The following is an 18980-nucleotide window of genomic DNA, read 5'->3' on the forward strand; positions in this document are numbered from 1 at the left end:
CAACGTCCAGTAAAGAAGAGCATGTAGAGAGGAAGGAGTTAGCAAAATCATCAACTGGAGAGGGTGTAGAACGATCAATGTCAGGAAAAACAGATTTGGAGAAAGCAGCCAAAAATTCAGCCACAGTCACAGGATTGATTATGCGCACAAGACGTCGAGGACCCTCAAAGTCCTGGACCATTTTGCATAACAGCATCAAAGATGACTGGGAAGTGGTCAGAGATTCCGATGTTGCTGATGTCCCTGATACAGATGTCCAGTCCATAAGAAAAAATCAAGGGTATGTCCTTTGAAGTGGGTAGGTGCATTAACCCACTGGATGTGAATGTTAAAATCGCCAGTGATAAGAACACGATCATAATTTAAATAAAGAGATGCTAAAAGGTCAGCAAAATCGTTAATGAAAGTCTTATTATATTTCGAGGGACGGTAAATCACAACACAGAGAGTCGGGGGGGACCAGCAAGTTCCAGCACTTGAGCTTCGAAGCTAGGGAACATAGCGGAGGGCAGGTGTCGTACTCAGAATTTATTCCTAAAGACCACTGAAGGTCCTGCCCCCCTGCAGGAAGGTCTCGGTGAGCTAAAAAAGGCACAATTCGGAGGAACAATCTCTGAAAAAGGAAAAGACTCACCAGGACAAATCCATGTTTCCGTCATGAATAATAAATCCAAACCTGTAGCAGTAAAAAGATCGCTCACAATAAATGTCTTATTCGTCAGCGACCTAACATTTAATAGCGCCTCCGAGTCAAAGACGCCGAGTGACAGTTCGAAGGAGCCCATTAGGAGCCCTAATCCAACACCGGGCCAGTGAATAAACCACTGGGTTGGCAGGGCAGGCCTGTGACTCAACATGGCAAATCCATCGATGCCTGAACAACCTAAGGGTAAACTGCTCCCAGAAGGTCGAGGGAAGGCAGAAAGCATCCACATCGACGTCGAAGCCAGCTACAAAATGTGCCTTTAGGTAAGCCTTAATGCGGACACGGACACCGCTCTGCTTGCCCCGTTTCCTGTAGCATCTCCTGCGTGAAGGAGGCAGGGGTCGGCAGTATGTTCCTGAGAGGTGATCCGTCCATGGCAGAGTGGTATCTCCTATATTGCCCCACGGGTCCGATCCATGAAAGTGCGACCCGTAAGTATAGGGTGGCCGCAGACTTAGGAAAGTATGCCGGTCATAGGTAATCAATGCAAAGCCACCTGAATAGTATGTAAGCAGAAGGGCAAGAAGCAGCAGAGAGCAGCGGAGAAGGCCTGCAGGACACACTGGCGCCATCATCGCAAAAGATGTGAGAGAGGACTAGAAAGTACTGGGAGTACAGGGGTAAGGTTCACATTTATTGCTTCCATGTTAGTCTGAGAGACAAACACCAGGCTAAAGAAATTTTCAGGATTTAGATCTCCACAAATCAAAGTTAAAACCTTATTATCTTAAAAAAAATGGAAAAAAGAAAAAAATGGAACAATTTTTTTGGTGGCTTTAGTTCTAAATTTTCAGTGTGTTATATATCCAAACTGCAAATGTTTCTTAATTACCACTAAAACTTTAAAGGTAGACCAACAGAGGGGGGATCACTCGTCCAGGAAAGCTGTCTATATATCTATGAGCAATATGGAAGTGGAGTGCACTCATCTTCTACAACAGTGTTATTGTACTATAATGATGTGAAAATACATGTGAACGCTGATAAGATTCAGATGGTGGTTAGGTTGTCATTTCTAGAGCCTCACTGATATATTGGTTGATTTGACAACATATCAGTATCAGCCTTTAGAGTGATCAATAAATGAACAATTTAAAAAAAAATAGACAAGAAAAGCACCTTTCAATATGTCACAGTGCCACTGTGACAATGTCATGAATATTGATGTTTCACAGTTTGTGCACCAGGGGGCACTCTGCAACCGCCCTGCAGTTTTGTTATTCCACCAGCTGGATCATCAAACACAAGAATCAGAAGAATGATCAATGGAAACTGAACCAATGAATTGAAAGGGAAAATCCATCCATCTTCCACTTATGTGATTTAGGTTGACGGGGAAAAATGAAATATTTCAAAGCTAAAATCAGAGATCAGGATCTTTGTGGAATTCAAGTTCATTGCATCTCTAAAATAGCAGAATAAGTCACACGGTTGTATGTCCTGTCAGAAACTATGAATTAAAGATGATAGCTTAGAACAGCAAATAAATCCCTCTACAGGAAAATATTTAAATGTTCTTTTAAACGACAAGATGGTTGCAGCTGTCAGTCAGTACCACCCTTACAAGAGGAGGTTGGAGGACCCGTTAGAAGCCACGTGGTACTTGTAAGATCTTATAACTTGCCATTGTTCTGCATCAGCTTAAAAGAGCTCTACTTCTTTCCTGGTTCACCAGAAGAAACATCACTGCACACGATGCTTTTCCTCCCAGCTGCTGCTCTGTGCTGTCTGTGTTCAGGTGAGTGATTTTATTCAAACACGAGTCCACCATCTGTAACTAACACTGCCATACTAACCTGTCTGTGTCTCTACCCCAGTGATTACTGTGGCTGAAGAGCTGATACAGAATGATTTAACTCTGACCAGGGTAGCTGGAGAAAGTGTCTCCTTCAGCTGTGGTGGGACTGACCAGTGCAGCAGTACTGTTGTATACTGGTACCAGAAGAAAGACACAAGAGATTCATTCAGAATGCTTCTTTCTATTGGTATAAGCAATGGTGCAATAAATCGAGGTTATAACCACCCTCAGCAAAATGATTTCTCAGCAGTGAAAAATCAGGGCAGCTGGGCTTTGGAGCTAAAAACAGTTAAAGACGTTCATTCAGCCATCTACTACTGCTCTTGTTACAAAAGTACTCACAGTGTGAAATCATCCCTGCAGGCTGAACAAAAACCATCAGAGGAAAAGCAAGAAACCACAGCTCCGTCTCAGCCTGAGAGACAACAGTTAGACAAAATTTCAGTACTTTAAATCATAAATCGAAATGTTCATACCGTCAAAGGGTAAAATTAATACTTGTAATTAAGGTTGAGAGGTAACTGGGAGTACTGGAAGTACACAATAAAGGTGGATAAGAAAGAAAAAAATGTCTCAGACCGGTTCTATGGGAGGTTTTTCCTCCCATATCATTGAGTTGTATGTTGATGATACTAGTGTTTCCACGCATGGTCTAAAATATTTCAGACTACATTAAGTCCCTTTATGTTCCTCAGTTTGTGTTTGAGGGAACAAATATTTTTAGTTTTGAAGTCATCACAGTTTTAAGACATTTTGTTGACTGACTTCATAGAAAGTGAAGAAAAGATACGACTGAAATAATAAATAAATTCCCCTCTATATTTGAAGGTTAGTGTTTTGCAAACCTCAGTCTCAGTGGAAAACTGCAACACACGCCTTAGCTGTCAGTCAGCAGCAGCACTGACAGCTGCAGCAGTTAATGGGAGGTTGTAGGAGTTGTTAGAAACACGTGGTCCTCGTCTGATCATATAAATTGTCCTTGTTTGGCCTCGTTTCTATCAAAACATCACTTCTCCTCAGATTCACCAGAGGAAATGTCACTGAACACAACGGTTCACACAATGCTTTTCCTCCCAGCTGCTGCTCTGTGTTGTCTGTGTTTAGGTGAGTTTCAACCCAACAAAAACTACATGTCAGAAACACCATCAAACTGACATTTTCCTCTGTGTCTTTGCAGCGCTGGTTACCATGGCTGCAGAGCTGATCCAGAAAGATTTAACTTTGACTGCGACACCTGGCAAAAAAGTCTCCTTCAGCTGTGGAACTTCCCAGTGCAGTGGCAGTTATGTGCACTGGTACCAGAAGAAAGACGGTGATAAGTTCAGAGTGATTCTTCATATTAACATACGCACTGGTGAAGTCAACAGTGACTACAACCATGCTCAGAGAAAAGATTTCTCAGCTGTGAAAAATGAGAACAGCTGTGAGTTGGAGATAAATGCAGTTAGCCTCGTTCATTCAGCCATCTACTACTGCTCCTGTGCTCAAAGCTCTCACAGTGACAAAACATCCCTGCAGGCTGAACAAAAACCATCAAAGGAACAGCAGCAGACCACAGCTCAGGTTCACACACACACACACACACTGACGCAGGCATCACCTTTGAAACCAAAACAACTAGTTTGTATTCTATTTATATAAGAAGTAAAAATAATCAAGACCAAAATTAATTCAAGTAGATTCAAAAGATGACACAATTGGGAGTATCAGATAAACTTGTCTTGTGTGTTCACATTCAGGTCAAAAACAGCAGACTGTAAAAATCCACAGAGATTATCTTCTTCTGACAAACATCAAACAGAAGTGTCTATATTTTTTGGAGAAGCAATATTCCTCTATGAGAACAGCAACTGAGGGAAAACCAAAACACCACAACACAGTGATCACAGCTCCAGAAACCAGAAAGCATATGGCTTTGAAAAAAAAAAGAAATGAATGAAAAACAACAGTTTGAATCCAAGATTCTCAAAGTATAGCCAACTGGTCAATCACACCCTTTAGTAACATTATAGTTATGACTGTCATCCTCACAAATGTCAGCCAAGCTAAAAGTTACATCACATCCGCGAGTGCAAGCTGTGCTTTGGTGTCTTTTTGGTCGCTTTGATTGTCCAACTCTTATTTCTGTAACCTTGCACATCTGCACAGAGCATACAGGTTGGTTTCTTTTCCTTTACAGTCATTGCTGTCATGTGCTGGTTCTCTACATTTCCATGAGGACTCCTCATAATAATCATGCTGAGATTTGCAGGCAGTTAAACTACAAAACATGCAGCAAGTTTGTATTTTGTCTGAGGAGATTTTTTTTTTTTTTTGTCTCTGCCGATGTTTATAATTTTGAACAAACAGAAGAAACCATTTAGCTGGACAGATATTTGTTCTTAGAAACCAGAGGACGACCAAAGTGCATACTAATATTGTAACACTTGTTGGCTGTTTCTAGGTCCCAAAACATGCTCAGATGGGTCGGCTGGTGCAGTTAAAGTGACTTATTTGCACAGTTTTATCTTTGCAGACCGTTCATTGATTCCAGACAATCGATGTCAGCTGTGTCCACCAGGCTCTCCTGACACTGCCCCTGAACCCACTGCAACACCCCTACTGTGCAGCTGAGCCACAGACTACACGCCCACCACAGCAAATGAATCCTGTTACAGTGCTACTCCATCAAAACATTGTTGAGAAGGTTAATTCTGGAGGAAAACTGCCAACCTGCTGTTTGGACAAGAATAAACTTGTGAAACAAAGGTCAGCTCAGGTAGCTCATCATCTGGAGGCAGAAGTTATGCAGAATATTCAGATTCATGCAGTTTTTACAACATTAATTCATCTCGACTGAACCAAATCATGGAGCTGAATTACACTAAACAGAAATAACAACATGACCCCTGACAGGTGACAAGATTATCTCTTCATCACGGCACCTGTTAGTCGGTTGGGTATATTAAGGAGCAAGTAAACATTTTGTCCTCAAGTTGGTGTGTTAGAAGCAGAAAAAATGGGTGAGTGTAAGGATTTGAGTGAGTTTGACAAAATAGTGATGGCTAGATGACTCGCTGCAAAAATGGAAAAGCCCGATTGTGGGGTGTTCCTGCGGGTGGTCACTATGCATTAAAAGTGGTCCAAAGAAGAAACAGTGGTGAACCAGTAACTGAGCATCTGTGGGATCTACGGAACAAACAAGTGTAATCCATGGAGGTCCTTCCTCACAACTTACAAGACTTCAAGGATCTGTTGCTAACATCTCAGTGCCAGATACCACAGCACATCTTCAGGGGTCGAGTGGAATCCATGCCTCACGACTGTTTTGGCAGCAAAAGAGGGACCAACACAAAATCAGGCAGAGTCATAATGTTACGTCTGATTGGTTAATGACATTGCTTTACCTCAGCTGCCACATTCAACATGAGACAGGTTTTTGTACTGGTCTGTGTCACTGTGTGAGGAGACAGGATCTTTGGCTCTGGAGCTAAACTGTACGTAACAGGTAAGAACAAATGAATTAATTTTCCTTACGACTTTCAAAATGACAATTTGTTCAAAGCCAGTTTCTGTTAAGTTCGACTTTAAATGTGTTTCTGTAAAGGTCGAAAAAAAACTGTGAATCTCACTGTATATGTGAGGTATTTATTGGGGGGTTTTTTCAGCGTGAAAAGTCCTAAAAGTCTGATGTGAGCAGGATTACAACTAATCCTTATCTAAGAAATTTCAACATCCTTTTATTTATTTTTATATTTGTTTGTAAGCTCAAAAAGATAACAGATTCACTGGGATTTGTGAAAGAAAATCATTAAAATTAAACGTGGACATATTTACAGTAAGTCATAAGCTTATAAATAAAATGTTATTCATATTTGAATCTTAAGACACATTTAAGGAAAGTTTAATGACTACTGACTTAATATTATCTCAAATATTATAGTAGATGTAATTTGGAAATTTAGGACTTGACATCATACTTAAAATAAGAAAAGTTTTGAAATTATATAATAAGCTATGTAATTCAGTATTTCATTACATGTAGTGCATTATATAGAATTGATTGTGTATCCTTTGAGGGCTTTAAGCTATTTTTCACATATTCAAATAATTGCTATTGTTTAACTACATGAAAAAAATTATGTCTCATGTGAACACAATGAAAAAAGTTCTGAAGTTTCTGATCTAATGATGTCTCGGTCTCTCTCTCTGTGCATACTGGAAATTTCTTAAATGTCATTTTAATGTCATTAAAATGTCATACAAAATATTTAGTTAATCGCAATATAGATTTAAAAAATCCCCTGTACAAATATTTCTTCATAAATGTTTTCAGCTGAAATTACTGTAATATGTATATACTAACCTTGTATATTTTAAGAGATTATAGATGCCAAATATAAAATCATTATGAAAACAAAGATACAATTAAATTCTGACATATTATAAAAACTGATATAGAAATATTCACATCGTATATATGAAATCTTATTTGCAACAGTTTTAGAATAATTACAAACTATATGCTTCAAATATATACAGAAACTATAATGTACAAAGTACGCGTGCTTTCATTATCAATACTGCTGCCATGATATGTGAAGGATGTGATTTATTTTTACATCTATAGATGTGTTACATTGTATTGTTATAATTTAAAATTGTGATAACAGACGTAAAGGACAAAGGAGTTAATTGTATTAAATATTGTGTGTTAATGAAATCAGTTTAACTTTGATAAATATAATTCTGCCTTTAATATTTAATATTACATTGTACATTATAACAATAAATCATCTGAATATTGTTAAGTGTTTAAAATGAGCCATTACACGGCCGATAGGCACTGATTGGTAGTTTGGTGATTATGAAGCTTCTCAGGTCACACTGAGTGAAATTCTGTGTCTGCTGTCAAACTTCAGCTACGCCGGTAGCAAAGCCCTCGGTGACAGTGTACCAAGCAGCATCCAGTGATCATCTGGAGGAGAAGAGATCCCTGCTGTGTGTGGCCTCACAAATGGTTCCTCCTGTGGTCAAGATCACCTGGAAAAGCCAGAAGCAGGACGGATCTCCGCTGGCGGCGCCCCCTGGTGACACAGAACAGCTGGACATCATAGAGTCCGATTACACTGCCAGCATCTTGTTGATCCATCAGCAAGACGAGAACTCACATACATATGGCTGTTCTGTCACACACGAGGGGGGGACGGTGGAGGGTCAAATAGAGGAAGGTAATGAAAGTTTGTTGCCTTTTCAGCATGAAATTAGCTACGCAGCTACTCAAATGTGACTTTTCTGTTTCAGGAGTTTCTCAAAGTCCACCAAAAGAACTTCCACCAGATACACTTTCCACCAATCAAACTTTAACAGAAGGTCCATCATCAGAACATCCCGTGTCTCAAAAACAAGTAAAACTGCTCTGCCTGGTGTACACGGTGCTGATCACGAAGAGTCTGGTGTACTGCTGTGGAGTCTCTCTGCTCAGGCTCATCAGACGCAGCCGCAAACACGCAGCTGACTGACTGTTTCCTTCTTCTTGGCTTATCGCTTTTCATATCGTTTATCACTCAGGATTTAGAAAAGTCTGTAACAGTGCAGCATTTTGGTTGTTTTTTTACTTTCTTTTTTATTTCAATATTAAAAAAAGAGCTGAAACAGAAAAGGCTGAATTATTAGCTCCCTAGTAGATGATTCATCATTTATAGCATTTGTTTAATTAAAACAAAGTGTTGCCTGCTCTTCAAAGTATTTCTCTGCAATATTCCGAATAAAGCAAACAAAAAAAATCTTGCTTGTTTGAGTTTAATTTTGTAGAAAACTGCGAGAAACAGCAGCACTCCCAATATATGCTGATAGGCAACGAGCAGTGGTAAAAGAAGAACAAATGTTTAATGAGATACAAACAGGATTTTAAAGAAGATGAGAACATGAAACCATAAATCTGTTAGATAAAAAAACATGCAGGTGTGTCTGAGCCTTATTTTTAGTTCACTATCATTGGGACTGCATAGTCATCACATGATGTGATATCATAGTGTGGAAGTAAATGTTCAAAATCATAATGTTCCCTCACAAAATCACAAATTCCTTCCAGATGCAATAAAATTGTTAAACACAATGACCCAATATTTATTTGAATATGAAATTATAAATGTTAAAATAAATTAAAATTAGAGTTCACCTTGATTGGTTTCATTTTGTAAAGGACATATTTAGCAGATGCATTTGTGAACTCTCACCAATGTGTTTGTCATTCAACAACAATTAGTTCTATGACCTAAAATATTATTTAATATGTTCTCCATGATTCGAAGCAGATAAAACTATGAAAGCAAACTCCAGTTTTAAGCTCTGTCCTCTTTCAGACATTGCAAATCAAATGTTTCTTTATACAGATAGTGTGGTTTTCTTATTAAAGGAAACAGAATAAAAACTGTCTAACTAAAGGAACCAAACTATCAGGAACCCGTGGATGTTGTTTTCTGGACTCAGTCTTAAAAACGATATCATCTTTACACCAGCTTTATTTGGACTGTGTGGGGTTTTTTACACATGCACATATATATCCTGCAGTGTCTGCATATCTATATATCAGTTATGTAAATTATGTGTCATTGTGTGTTCCATGTGAGATTGTTTAAAGCCTCTGAACAATGTCATGATATCAGTGCAGCTGTTAGCGCTGCGACCCCATAGCAGCGTCCTTTAGCTTTTAAAACTAACATGGATCGCTTTTCAACTTTTTAACTGAATCTCTTTCAAACAGCTTAAAGTCTGTCAAATTGTTTTAGTTTTTATAAATTTTCCTTTTATTTGAATTACCCTGAATACTGTATTTACTTTTTCTACTAAACATTCTGTATTAATTTCATCAATCGTACTTCTAGTTTTTTGCTAACTTTTGAAAATGACTAAAACTGAAGTATTCTGGTAGTTAAGGGGACAGATGGTCCTAAGAGTCAAGACTACACTACAACGAATTCAAACACCTGACTTTGTTAAAGCTGCGCAGTAAAAATAAATATACTTTAAACAAGCAGCAGAAAACACCAAATGTTGATGAAATATTTCTTGATGCTGACATCTAATTTTCCACCAGCATACATGAGCTAAATACTGAAAGCCCTGATTCCAAACTTATCATTGTTTCATTTAATGTGTTTAGGTGGAGCAAGTAAAAACATGATCAAGTGGAAGTGAAATAAAAACATGTGAGGTGAAGCGCTGGTGTTTGTTTCGAGAAGAACAATAAGTTGTTTGTTTCAGCGGTTTCCAAGTCTGTCTCTGTGTGGTTTGTCTTCTCATACGAGCAGGATGTCCGAGACTCAGCGCTGAACTGTTCTCATGCGATCACTTCATAAACTTTAAATTCCTATAATACTGTTTAACTGTGATTTCTTCCATATTCTTTGCATGAATGGTGCTATTTGCACCAAAAATCTCTCACATATACTTTTAAGTTGTGTTCGTCATTATTGACCACTAAAGTCGAACCTGCATTCATGTGAATAAGCACGTGACCTCGTCTTGAATGTAACACTAGTGTAGCTCAGATTAACCTTAATGCTGGTTTGTACAGCTAACCTAAAATTCATCCTAATGACTGATTTTAATAAACACCAGCTTAGATGTTGTAGGACCAACATTATTAAAGACAAGTTTGTGTTCCCTGTATTGGTTTTGTAGGATGCAGCTGACCTCACTTCTAATGTTTGGTGAAAAAAACAAAACAAAACCTAAACAAACAAAACTTTATTCGATTTCATCATTATAGCACACGGAGTCACTGCAGTGAAGGGGTCTGAATACTTTCTGGAATTATTGTGCAACTGTGGCTGTTGCTGTAACTGTCACTGTGACATTAAAGTGAAAACCCCCAACTCGCACAGAAACCCACACAGCCCAGCTGCTGCACAAAGGGAAGCTCTGATTGGCTGTTGACTTTTCTTTTCTGTCCTAATAACCGCTGAGAACAGATCCATATCTGCTGCTGCACCCCTCTATCTCATTCTTTTCCACTGAGCGCTCCACCCACTCAGAGCTGAACTGACCCCGTCTGACCCACCTGCTACATCATTTACTTTTTATTATTCATTTGCTCTTTGTTAATGACTGACAAGGTGTTGCTACATTAAATAAATCGATGGCACAAAGCTTGTATTGAATCAGCTGTTTTGGACAATTTCAAGGTTGATTTAAAAACCTTTAGAACTTTTAATCCAACCACCAGAGCAACGTGTTAGCAGCTTCAAATTAAGAAGCAACACAGATTCTTACAGTTACTTTTTCTGGATGAAATTACATTTTATGTGTGTGTATCTGTGTTTGTTTGTGCATGGTAGTGAACCAAAAATATGTAATAAAAAACCCTGAATTATACACATGAGACGTTATCTATCCAAATAACTGGGGTTTAAAACTTCTAACTCTATATCTTTGTGTCTCACAAGATTATTGATTATTAAACGGGTCATTCATCTCAAATCAACACCGGTCTTCTACTCAACCATCTCAAATTTACATCAAAATGTTGTGACACAAAGTTTGAACATGTATAATGGTTGCTGACAAATTTTAGATTCATAAATCAAATTGTTCTCTCTCTCTCTCTCTCTCTCTCTCTCTCGATATATATAGATAGAGATATAGATCTATATCTATAGATCTATATAGATCTATATCTATAGATCGATATAGATCTATAGATATAGATCTATATAGATCTATAGATATAGATCTATAGATATAGATCTATATCGATCTATATCTATATCGATCTATATCTATATCGATATATATCTATATCGATATATATATATATATCCCTTTCTAGCTCTCACAGCTAGAAAGGGACTGCTCTCACAGCTAGAGATTGACGAGGTACAACACAAATGCTACGGCAAGGAGGAGTCAGGACGCCAGGTCAGGGGGGCGATATCATCACCCCCACCCGAGATTGGGTACATAGCCCCAAGTGCGATAGGAGAAGGATCGTTGAGTGCGAGAGGAACTGACCTGAAAAATAGGATCATGGCCAAGCTTGAAACCTGGATCCCCCGTAGCCGGTCATCAAGATTACGTGAAGTACCCTCAGAAGGTCTGCTAGATGATGTTAATGCAGCACTACGGGCAATACCTACAACCACGATTACCGACACTAACAAGCTGATCTACAATACGGCAGCAGTGATCAGTGAGATGCTTGGCTACAAGTTGAACAGCGACAAGGGGCAGTACCCTCCATGGAGAAGGAGGCTAGAGGGCAAGACCAAAGTAGCACGGAGGGAGGTTAGCCAACTAACGGAGTTGCAGAAAGGTGCGACAAATAAGGTGCCTAAGAAATACAGCAAGCTGTCCATACCTGAGGCCTTGGAAACTGCCAAGCAAAGACTCACAGCCTTGGCCAGCCGCTTGAGGAGGTACACCAGAGAGATAGAAGGCAGGAGAATAAACCAGCTGTTCTCCACAGAACCAGCAAAGGTGTACTCTCAGTGGCAAGGGAACAATAAGAGAACAGCACCACCAAGGCTGGAGACGGAGCAATACTGGAAGAGCATATGGGAGAAGGATGCAACCCATAACGGCAATGCTCAGTGGCTAGAGGATCTGAGGGCAGACCACAGCGACCTCCCTGAACAGGGTCCAGTAACCATCACAGTGGCAGATATCCAAGAAAGGGTCTCCAGTATGAAGAGCTGGACAGCACCAGGGCCCGACATGGTTCACGCCTACTGGCTGAAGAAGCTGACTGCACTCCACGAGCGTCTGGCAGCACAAATGAACCAGCTGCTAGTTAACGAGAGACACCCGGAATGGCTAACTGAAGGCCGGACGGTCCTGATCCCCAAGGACCCCAAGAAGGGACCGGTCCCCTCCAACTACCGACCAATAACCTGCCTCAGTACCACATGGAAGCTCCTGTCAGGCATCATATCGGCTAAGATGAACAGGCACATGGGTCAATACATGAGCGGGACACAGAAAGGAATTGGCAAGAATACCAGAGGCGCAAAACACCAGCTACTGGTAGACAGAACAATCAGCCGAGACTGCAAGACCAGACTGACCAACCTGTGCACTGCCTGGATTGATTACAAGAAGGCCTATGACTCAATGCCCCACAGCTGGATACTGGAATGCCTAGAATTGTACAAGATCAATGGGACCCTAAGAGCCTTCATCAGGAACTCAATGGGGATGTGGCGTACAACACTAGAGGCCAACTCCAAGCCCATAGCACAAGTCACCATCAAGTGCGGGATCTACCAAGGAGATGCTCTGTCCCCACTGCTGTTCTGCATAGGCCTGAACCCCCTCAGTGAGATCATTAACAAGACTGGCTACGGATACAGACTACGGAACGGAGCAGTTGTCAGCCACCTCCTGTACATGGATGACATCAAGCTGTATGCCAAGAGTGAACGAGACATCGATTCACTGATCCACACTACCAGGCTATACAGCAATGACATTGGAATGTCGTTCGGACTGGAGAAGTGTAGCCGGATGGTAACAAAGAGAGGGAAGGTAGTCAGAACTGAGGGGATTGAACTACCAGAAGGCAACATTGCAGACATAGAGGACAGTTACAAGTACTTGGGGATCCCGCAGGCGAATGGGAACCATGAAGAGGCCGCTGGAAAAGCTGCAACCACCAAGTACCTGCAGAGGGTCAGGCAAGTCCTGAGGAGTCAGCTGAATGGTAAGAACAAGATCCGGGCCATCAACACGTACGCCCTACCCGTGATCGGGTACCCTGCTGGGGTAATAGGCTGGCCAAAGGAGGAGATAGAAGCCACTGACATAAAGACAAGAAAGCTCCTTACCATGCATGGAGGGTTTCACTCCAAGTCCAGCACCCTGAGGCTGTACGCTAAGCGGAAGGAAGGGGGCCGGGGACTGGTGAGTGTCAGCACCACAGTCCAGGATGAGACAACGAACATCCAAGAATACATTGGGAAGATGGCCCCAACTGACCGAGTGCTCAGTGAATACCTCAGGCAGCAGAAACCCAAGAAAGAGGAGGGAGACGAGGAACCATCATGGAAGGACAGGCCCCTGCACAGTATGTACCACCGGCAGATAGAGGAGGTGGCTGATATCCAGAAATCCTACCAGTGGCTGGACAAAGCTGGACTGAAAGACAGCACAGAGGCACTAATCATGGCAGCACAAGAACAAGCTCTGAGCACAAGATCCATAGAGGCTGGGGTCTATCACACCAGGCAAGACCCCAGGTGCAGGCTGTGTAAAGATGCCCCAGAGACAATCCAGCACATAACAGCAGGGTGCAAGATGCTAGCAGGCAAGGCATACATGGAACGCCATAACCAAGTGGCCGGCATAGTGTACAGGAACATCTGTGCCGAGTATAACCTGGAAGTCCCGAGGTCAAAATGGGAGATGCCCCCAAGGGTGGTGGAGAATGACCGAGCTAAGATCCTGTGGGACTTCCAGATACAGACGGACAAAATGGTGGTGGCTAACCAACCGGACATAGTGGTGGTAGACAAACAGAAGAAGACGGCCGTAGTGATCGATGTAGCGGTTCCGAATGACAGCAATATCAGGAAGAAGGAACACGAGAAGCTGGAGAAATACCAAGGGCTCAGAGAAGAGCTCGAGAGGATGTGGAGGGTGAAGGTAACGGTGGTCCCCGTGGTAATCGGAGCACTAGGTGCGGTGACTCCCAAGCTAGGCGAGTGGCTCCAGCAGATCCCGGGAATAACATCGGAGATCTCTGTCCAGAAGAGCGCAGTCCTGGGAACAGCTAAGATACTGCGCAGGACCCTCAAGCTCCCAGGCCTCTGGTAGAGGACCCGAGCTTGAAGGATAAACCGCCCGCAGGGGCGTGCTGGGTGGTTTTTTTTTTAATCTAGATATATATATCTATCGATCGATCGATCGATATATATAGATATATATAGATATATATATATAGATATAGATATATATAGATATAGAGAGAGAGATAGATATATATAGATATATAGAGAGAGATAGATATCTCTAAATATCTCTCTATATCTCTCTCTATATCTATATCTCTCTAGTTCCCACCAATTGAGCACTGCGTGGCACAACCGACATTCTGTTTTACTTTTGTCCATGACACGCTTACCTTCAGGGTCATGCTTCACATGAAAACCAAGATAGTTCCAAACGCCATATCTGAATGAGGGTGGGGGAGGTTCAATTTCAGGTAGCGTTCAGGCAGTTGCCATGTTGCAACGAGCTTAGCTTCTGTCTTGCTAGCTTGCGCTGTGCTCAGTCGATCTGCGCTCGACAGTGCAACCTAGGCGGAGTAGTCAAACGCAGATCCACTGAGCGCTCAACACAGACAGCATCGTCAGAAGAAAAGTTGATAAAATAAATAAAAATTTTTGTATTGTTCGATACATATGCGTACCGAACCGAAAGCACTTTATCGAACGGTTCAATAGTGATACAAGTATTGTTGCACACATATATATACATACATACATATACACTTATATATACATATATATACTAGGGGTGCAATGCATTTAGGACGTTTTTTACTCACTTTATGTCTCTTCCACGATGTTATTTCTCTCTCCAACAACATAGGTTACAATTAGATTAGCATGACCAATTATGCAAATTAGGCAATGACGTCATTTAGCAACTTCTAGCGACTTTTAGGACAACCAATAGCGATTTTCCTTACTGAGGAGTTGGCAACACTGTTTGGAACTATCTTGGTTTTTATGTGAAGTATGACCCTGAAGGTAAGCGCGTCATGGACAAAAGTAAAACAGTATGTTGGATGTGCCATGCAATGCTCAGTTACAGTGGGGCAAAAAAGTATTTAGTCAGCCACCGATTGTGCAAGTTCCCCCACCTAAAATGATGACAGAGGTCAGTAATTTGCACCAGAGGTACACTTCAACCGTGAGAGATAGAATGTGAAAAAAAAAAATCCATGAATTCACATGGTCTCAAAGACTTTAGAGTCAGACCTGTTACAGATCGTCAACTTTTCCTTAATGTCAGGTGTGTTTCCAGAACCATTAAAAACTGCTGTAATCAAACCTATACTGAAAAAGGACAATCTTGACAAGACACAAATGAAGAACTACAGGCCGATCTCAAATCTCCCATTTTTAAGTAAGATCATTGAAAAAGCAGTTTCTCAACAGCTCAATTACTTCTTAAAACAGAATAACTGCTATGATGCCTTCCAGTCAGGTTTTAGACAGAACCACAGCACTGAAACCGCTCTGACAAAAGTGTTTAATGACATATGTCTGAACACAGACAGTGGAAAAATGTCAGTCCTAGTTTTACTGGATCTCAGTGCAGCATTTGATACAGTTGACCACAACATATTACTCAAACGACTGGAGAACTGGGCAGGTCTTTCAGGAACTGTACTAAACTGGTTCAAAACATACTTAGAAAACAGGAAATACTTTGTATCAATAGGTAACTTCACATCCGAGCAGACAAGTATCACATGTGGAGTTCCCCAAGGTTCCATCTTGGGACCCCCTCTGTTTAACATTTACATGCTCCCACTGGCACAGATTATAAAGAACAACAAAATAAACTACCACAGCTATGCAGATGACACACAAATATATATCACAATGTCACCAGGAGACCGAGGCCCTGTACAGGCTCTTGGTAAATGCATTGAGGAAATTAATGACTGGTTGTGCCACAATTTTCTCCAACTAAACAAAAACAAAACTGAAGTAATAGTCTTTGGCGCCAAAGAAAAACGATTACAGGTCACCAGAGAACTTCAATCTATACATCTAAAAACCACAAACCAGGCGAGAAATTTGGGTGTAGTGATGGATGCAGACCTAAACTTAGAAAAACACATTAAGACAATAACAAAATCAGCTTACTATCACCTCAAGAATATTTCTAGGATAAAAGATCTGATGTCTCAACAGGACCTGGAAAAACTAGTCCATGCATTCATTTTTAGTAGGCTTGATTACTGTAACAGCATCTTTACAGGTCTACCTAAAAAAAAATCAGTCAGACAACTACAGCTCATTCAGAACTCTGCTGCTCGAGTCCTCACTAAGACCAAAAAAAGTGGACCACATCAGTCCAGCTCTGAGGTCTTTACACTGGCTGCCTGTCCGTCAGAGGATAGACTTTAAAGTTCTGATGCTGGCCTATAAAGCTCTGAATGGTTTAGGACCAAAATACATCAGTGACCTCCTAACCCAGTATGAACCTTCCAGATCCCTCAGGTCATCTGGATCCGGTCTTTTATCAGTTCCCAGAGTCAGAACCAGACACGGAGAAGCTGCATTCAGCTTCTATGCTCCTTATATCTGGAACAAACTCCCAGAAAGCCTCAGATCAGCTGAAACACTCAGTTTATTTAAATCCAGGTTGAAGACTCACCTATTCTCAGCTGCATTTGAATAAAGCACCAAATCCACACTTTTAAGCTTAAATTTCAAAACTTACACTAACTACTGATCTTATCTATTTCTGATTTTATCTGTTTTGATTTTATATACTGTTTTGTTTGCTTGTTAATTAGTTAAGCTTAAATTTCAAAACTTACATTAACTACTGATTTTATCTACTGTTCTGATTTTATCTGTTTTGAGTTTGTTTGTTTGTTTGTTTGTGTTTGTTTGTTTGTTAGTTAAGTGGGTTTAGAGCTCTGGGTAGCTCCCCAACTGGGTCTAGACTGGGTCTAGAGAGTGTTTTAAATTCAGGGAATTTAAAATAGAAAGTAGCTCGTCCACAGAAGGACTGGTAGCTCCCCTTATGATAAGGGTTCAGATTGCGTGAACAGGTGTGGGATTAGAGCTCTGGGTAGCTCCCCAGCTGGGTCTAGACTGGGTCTAGAGAGTGTTTTAAATTCAGGGAATTTAAAATAGAAAGTAGCTCATCCACAGAAGGACTGGTAGCTCCTCTTACGATAAGGGTTCAGATTGCGCGAACAGGTGTGGGATTAGAGCTCTGGGTAGCTCCCCAGCTGGGTCTAGACTGGGTCTAGAGTATTTTAAATTCAGGGAATTTAAAATAGAAAGTAGCTCGTCCACAGAAGGACTGGTAGCTCCCCTTACGATAAGGGTTCAGATCGCGCGAACAGGTGTGAAATGTGTGTGTTTAGTTAGTTAGTTTGTTTGCTTGTTTTAATCAATTTTAAATCATGCCTTTTATTTGTTTTTGTTTCTAATGTCTCTGTAAAGCACTTTGAATCACCTTGTTGTTGAATTGTGCTATACAAATAAATTTGCCTTGCCTTGGTAGGATTTGTAGAGAATTTATTTGTAAATCAGGGTGGAAAATAAGTATTTGGTCAATAACAAAAATACAACTCAATACTTTGTAACATAACCTTTGTTGGCAATAACAGAGGTCAAACGTTTACTATAGGTCTTTACCAGGTTTGCACACACAGTAGCTGGTATTTTGGCCCATTCCTCCATGCAGATCTTCTCGAGAGCAGTGATGTTTTGCGGCTGTCGCCGAGCAACACGGACTTTCAACTCCCGCCACAGATTTTCTATGGGGTTGAGGTCTGGAGACTGGCTAGGCCACTCCAGGACTTTCAAATGCTTCTTACGGAGCCACTCCTTTGTTGCCCGGGCGGGGTTTTTTGGATCATTGTCATGTTGGAAGACCCAGCCTCGTTTCATCTTCAAAGTTCTCACTGATGGAAGGAGGTTTTGGCTCAAAATCTCACGATACATGGCCCCATTCATTCTGTCCTTAACACGGATCAGTCGTCCTGTCCCCTTGGCAGAAAAACAGCCCCATAGCATGATGTTTCCACCCCCATGCTTCACAGTAGGTATGGTGTTCTTGGGATGCAACTCAGTATTCTTCTTCCTCCAAACACGACGAGTTGAGTTTATACCAAAAAGTTCTACTTTGGTTTCATCTGACCACATGACATTCTCCCAATCCTCTGCTGTATCATCCATGTGCTCTCTGGCAAACTTCAGACGGGCCTGGACATGCACTGGCTTCAGCAGCGGAACACGTCTGGCACTGCGGGATTTGATTCCCTGCCGTTGTAGTGTGTTACTGATGGTGACCTTTGTTACTTTGGTCCCAGCTCTCTGCAGGTCATTCACCAGGTCCCCCCGTGTGGTTCTGGGATCTTTGCTCACCGTTCTCATGATCATTTTGACCCCACGGGATGAGATCTTGCGTGGAGCCCCAGATCGAGGGAGATTATCAGTGGTCTTGTATGTCTTCCATTTTCTGATGATTGCTCCCACAGTTGATTTTTTCACACCAAGCTGCTTGCCTATTGTAGATTCACTCTTCCCAGTCTGGTGCAGGTCTACAATACTTTTCCTGGTGTCCTTCGAAAGCTCTTTGGTCTTGGCCATGGCGGAGTTTGGAGTCTGACTATTTGAGGCTGTGGACAGGTGTCTTTTATACAGATGATGAGTTCAAACAGGTGCCATTCATACAGGTAACGAGTGGGGGACAGAAAAGCTTCTTACAGAAGACGTTACAGGTCTGTGAGAGCCAGAG

General features: G+C 41.3%; 1 protein-coding gene across 1 annotated transcript; it reads left to right on the forward strand.

The window, feature by feature from the left end:
• The first annotated feature begins 1490 nt into the window (after positions 1–1490).
• On the forward strand, positions 1491–11112 carry LOC113015896 (immunoglobulin lambda-1 light chain-like). The gene is made up of 4 exons (XM_026158258.1): positions 1491–2444; positions 3682–4131; positions 7376–7714; positions 7788–11112. The coding sequence occupies exons 1-4, from the start codon at positions 2402–2404 to the stop codon at positions 8003–8005; spliced, it is 1050 nt and encodes a 349-aa protein (XP_026014043.1). The 5' UTR covers positions 1491–2401; the 3' UTR covers positions 8006–11112.
• The last annotated feature ends 7868 nt before the right edge of the window (positions 11113–18980 follow it).

Source organism: Astatotilapia calliptera, chromosome 23 (genome assembly GCF_900246225.1).
Source record: "Astatotilapia calliptera chromosome 23, fAstCal1.2, whole genome shotgun sequence".
Taxonomy (NCBI): Eukaryota; Metazoa; Chordata; class Actinopteri; order Cichliformes; family Cichlidae; genus Astatotilapia; species Astatotilapia calliptera.

Coding starts and splice junctions, on each gene's coding strand:
- LOC113015896 (XM_026158258.1), top strand. CDS start 2,402: ATGCTTTTCCTCCCAGCTGCTGCTCTGTGCTGTCTGTGTTCAG. Junction 2,445..3,681: donor TCTGTGCTGTCTGTGTTCAG/GTGAGTGATTTT, acceptor GTGTCTTTGCAG/CGCTGGTTACCATGGCTGCA. Junction 4,132..7,375: donor ACCAAAACAACTAGTTTGTA/TTCTATTTATAT, acceptor GGTCACACTGAG/TGAAATTCTGTGTCTGCTGT.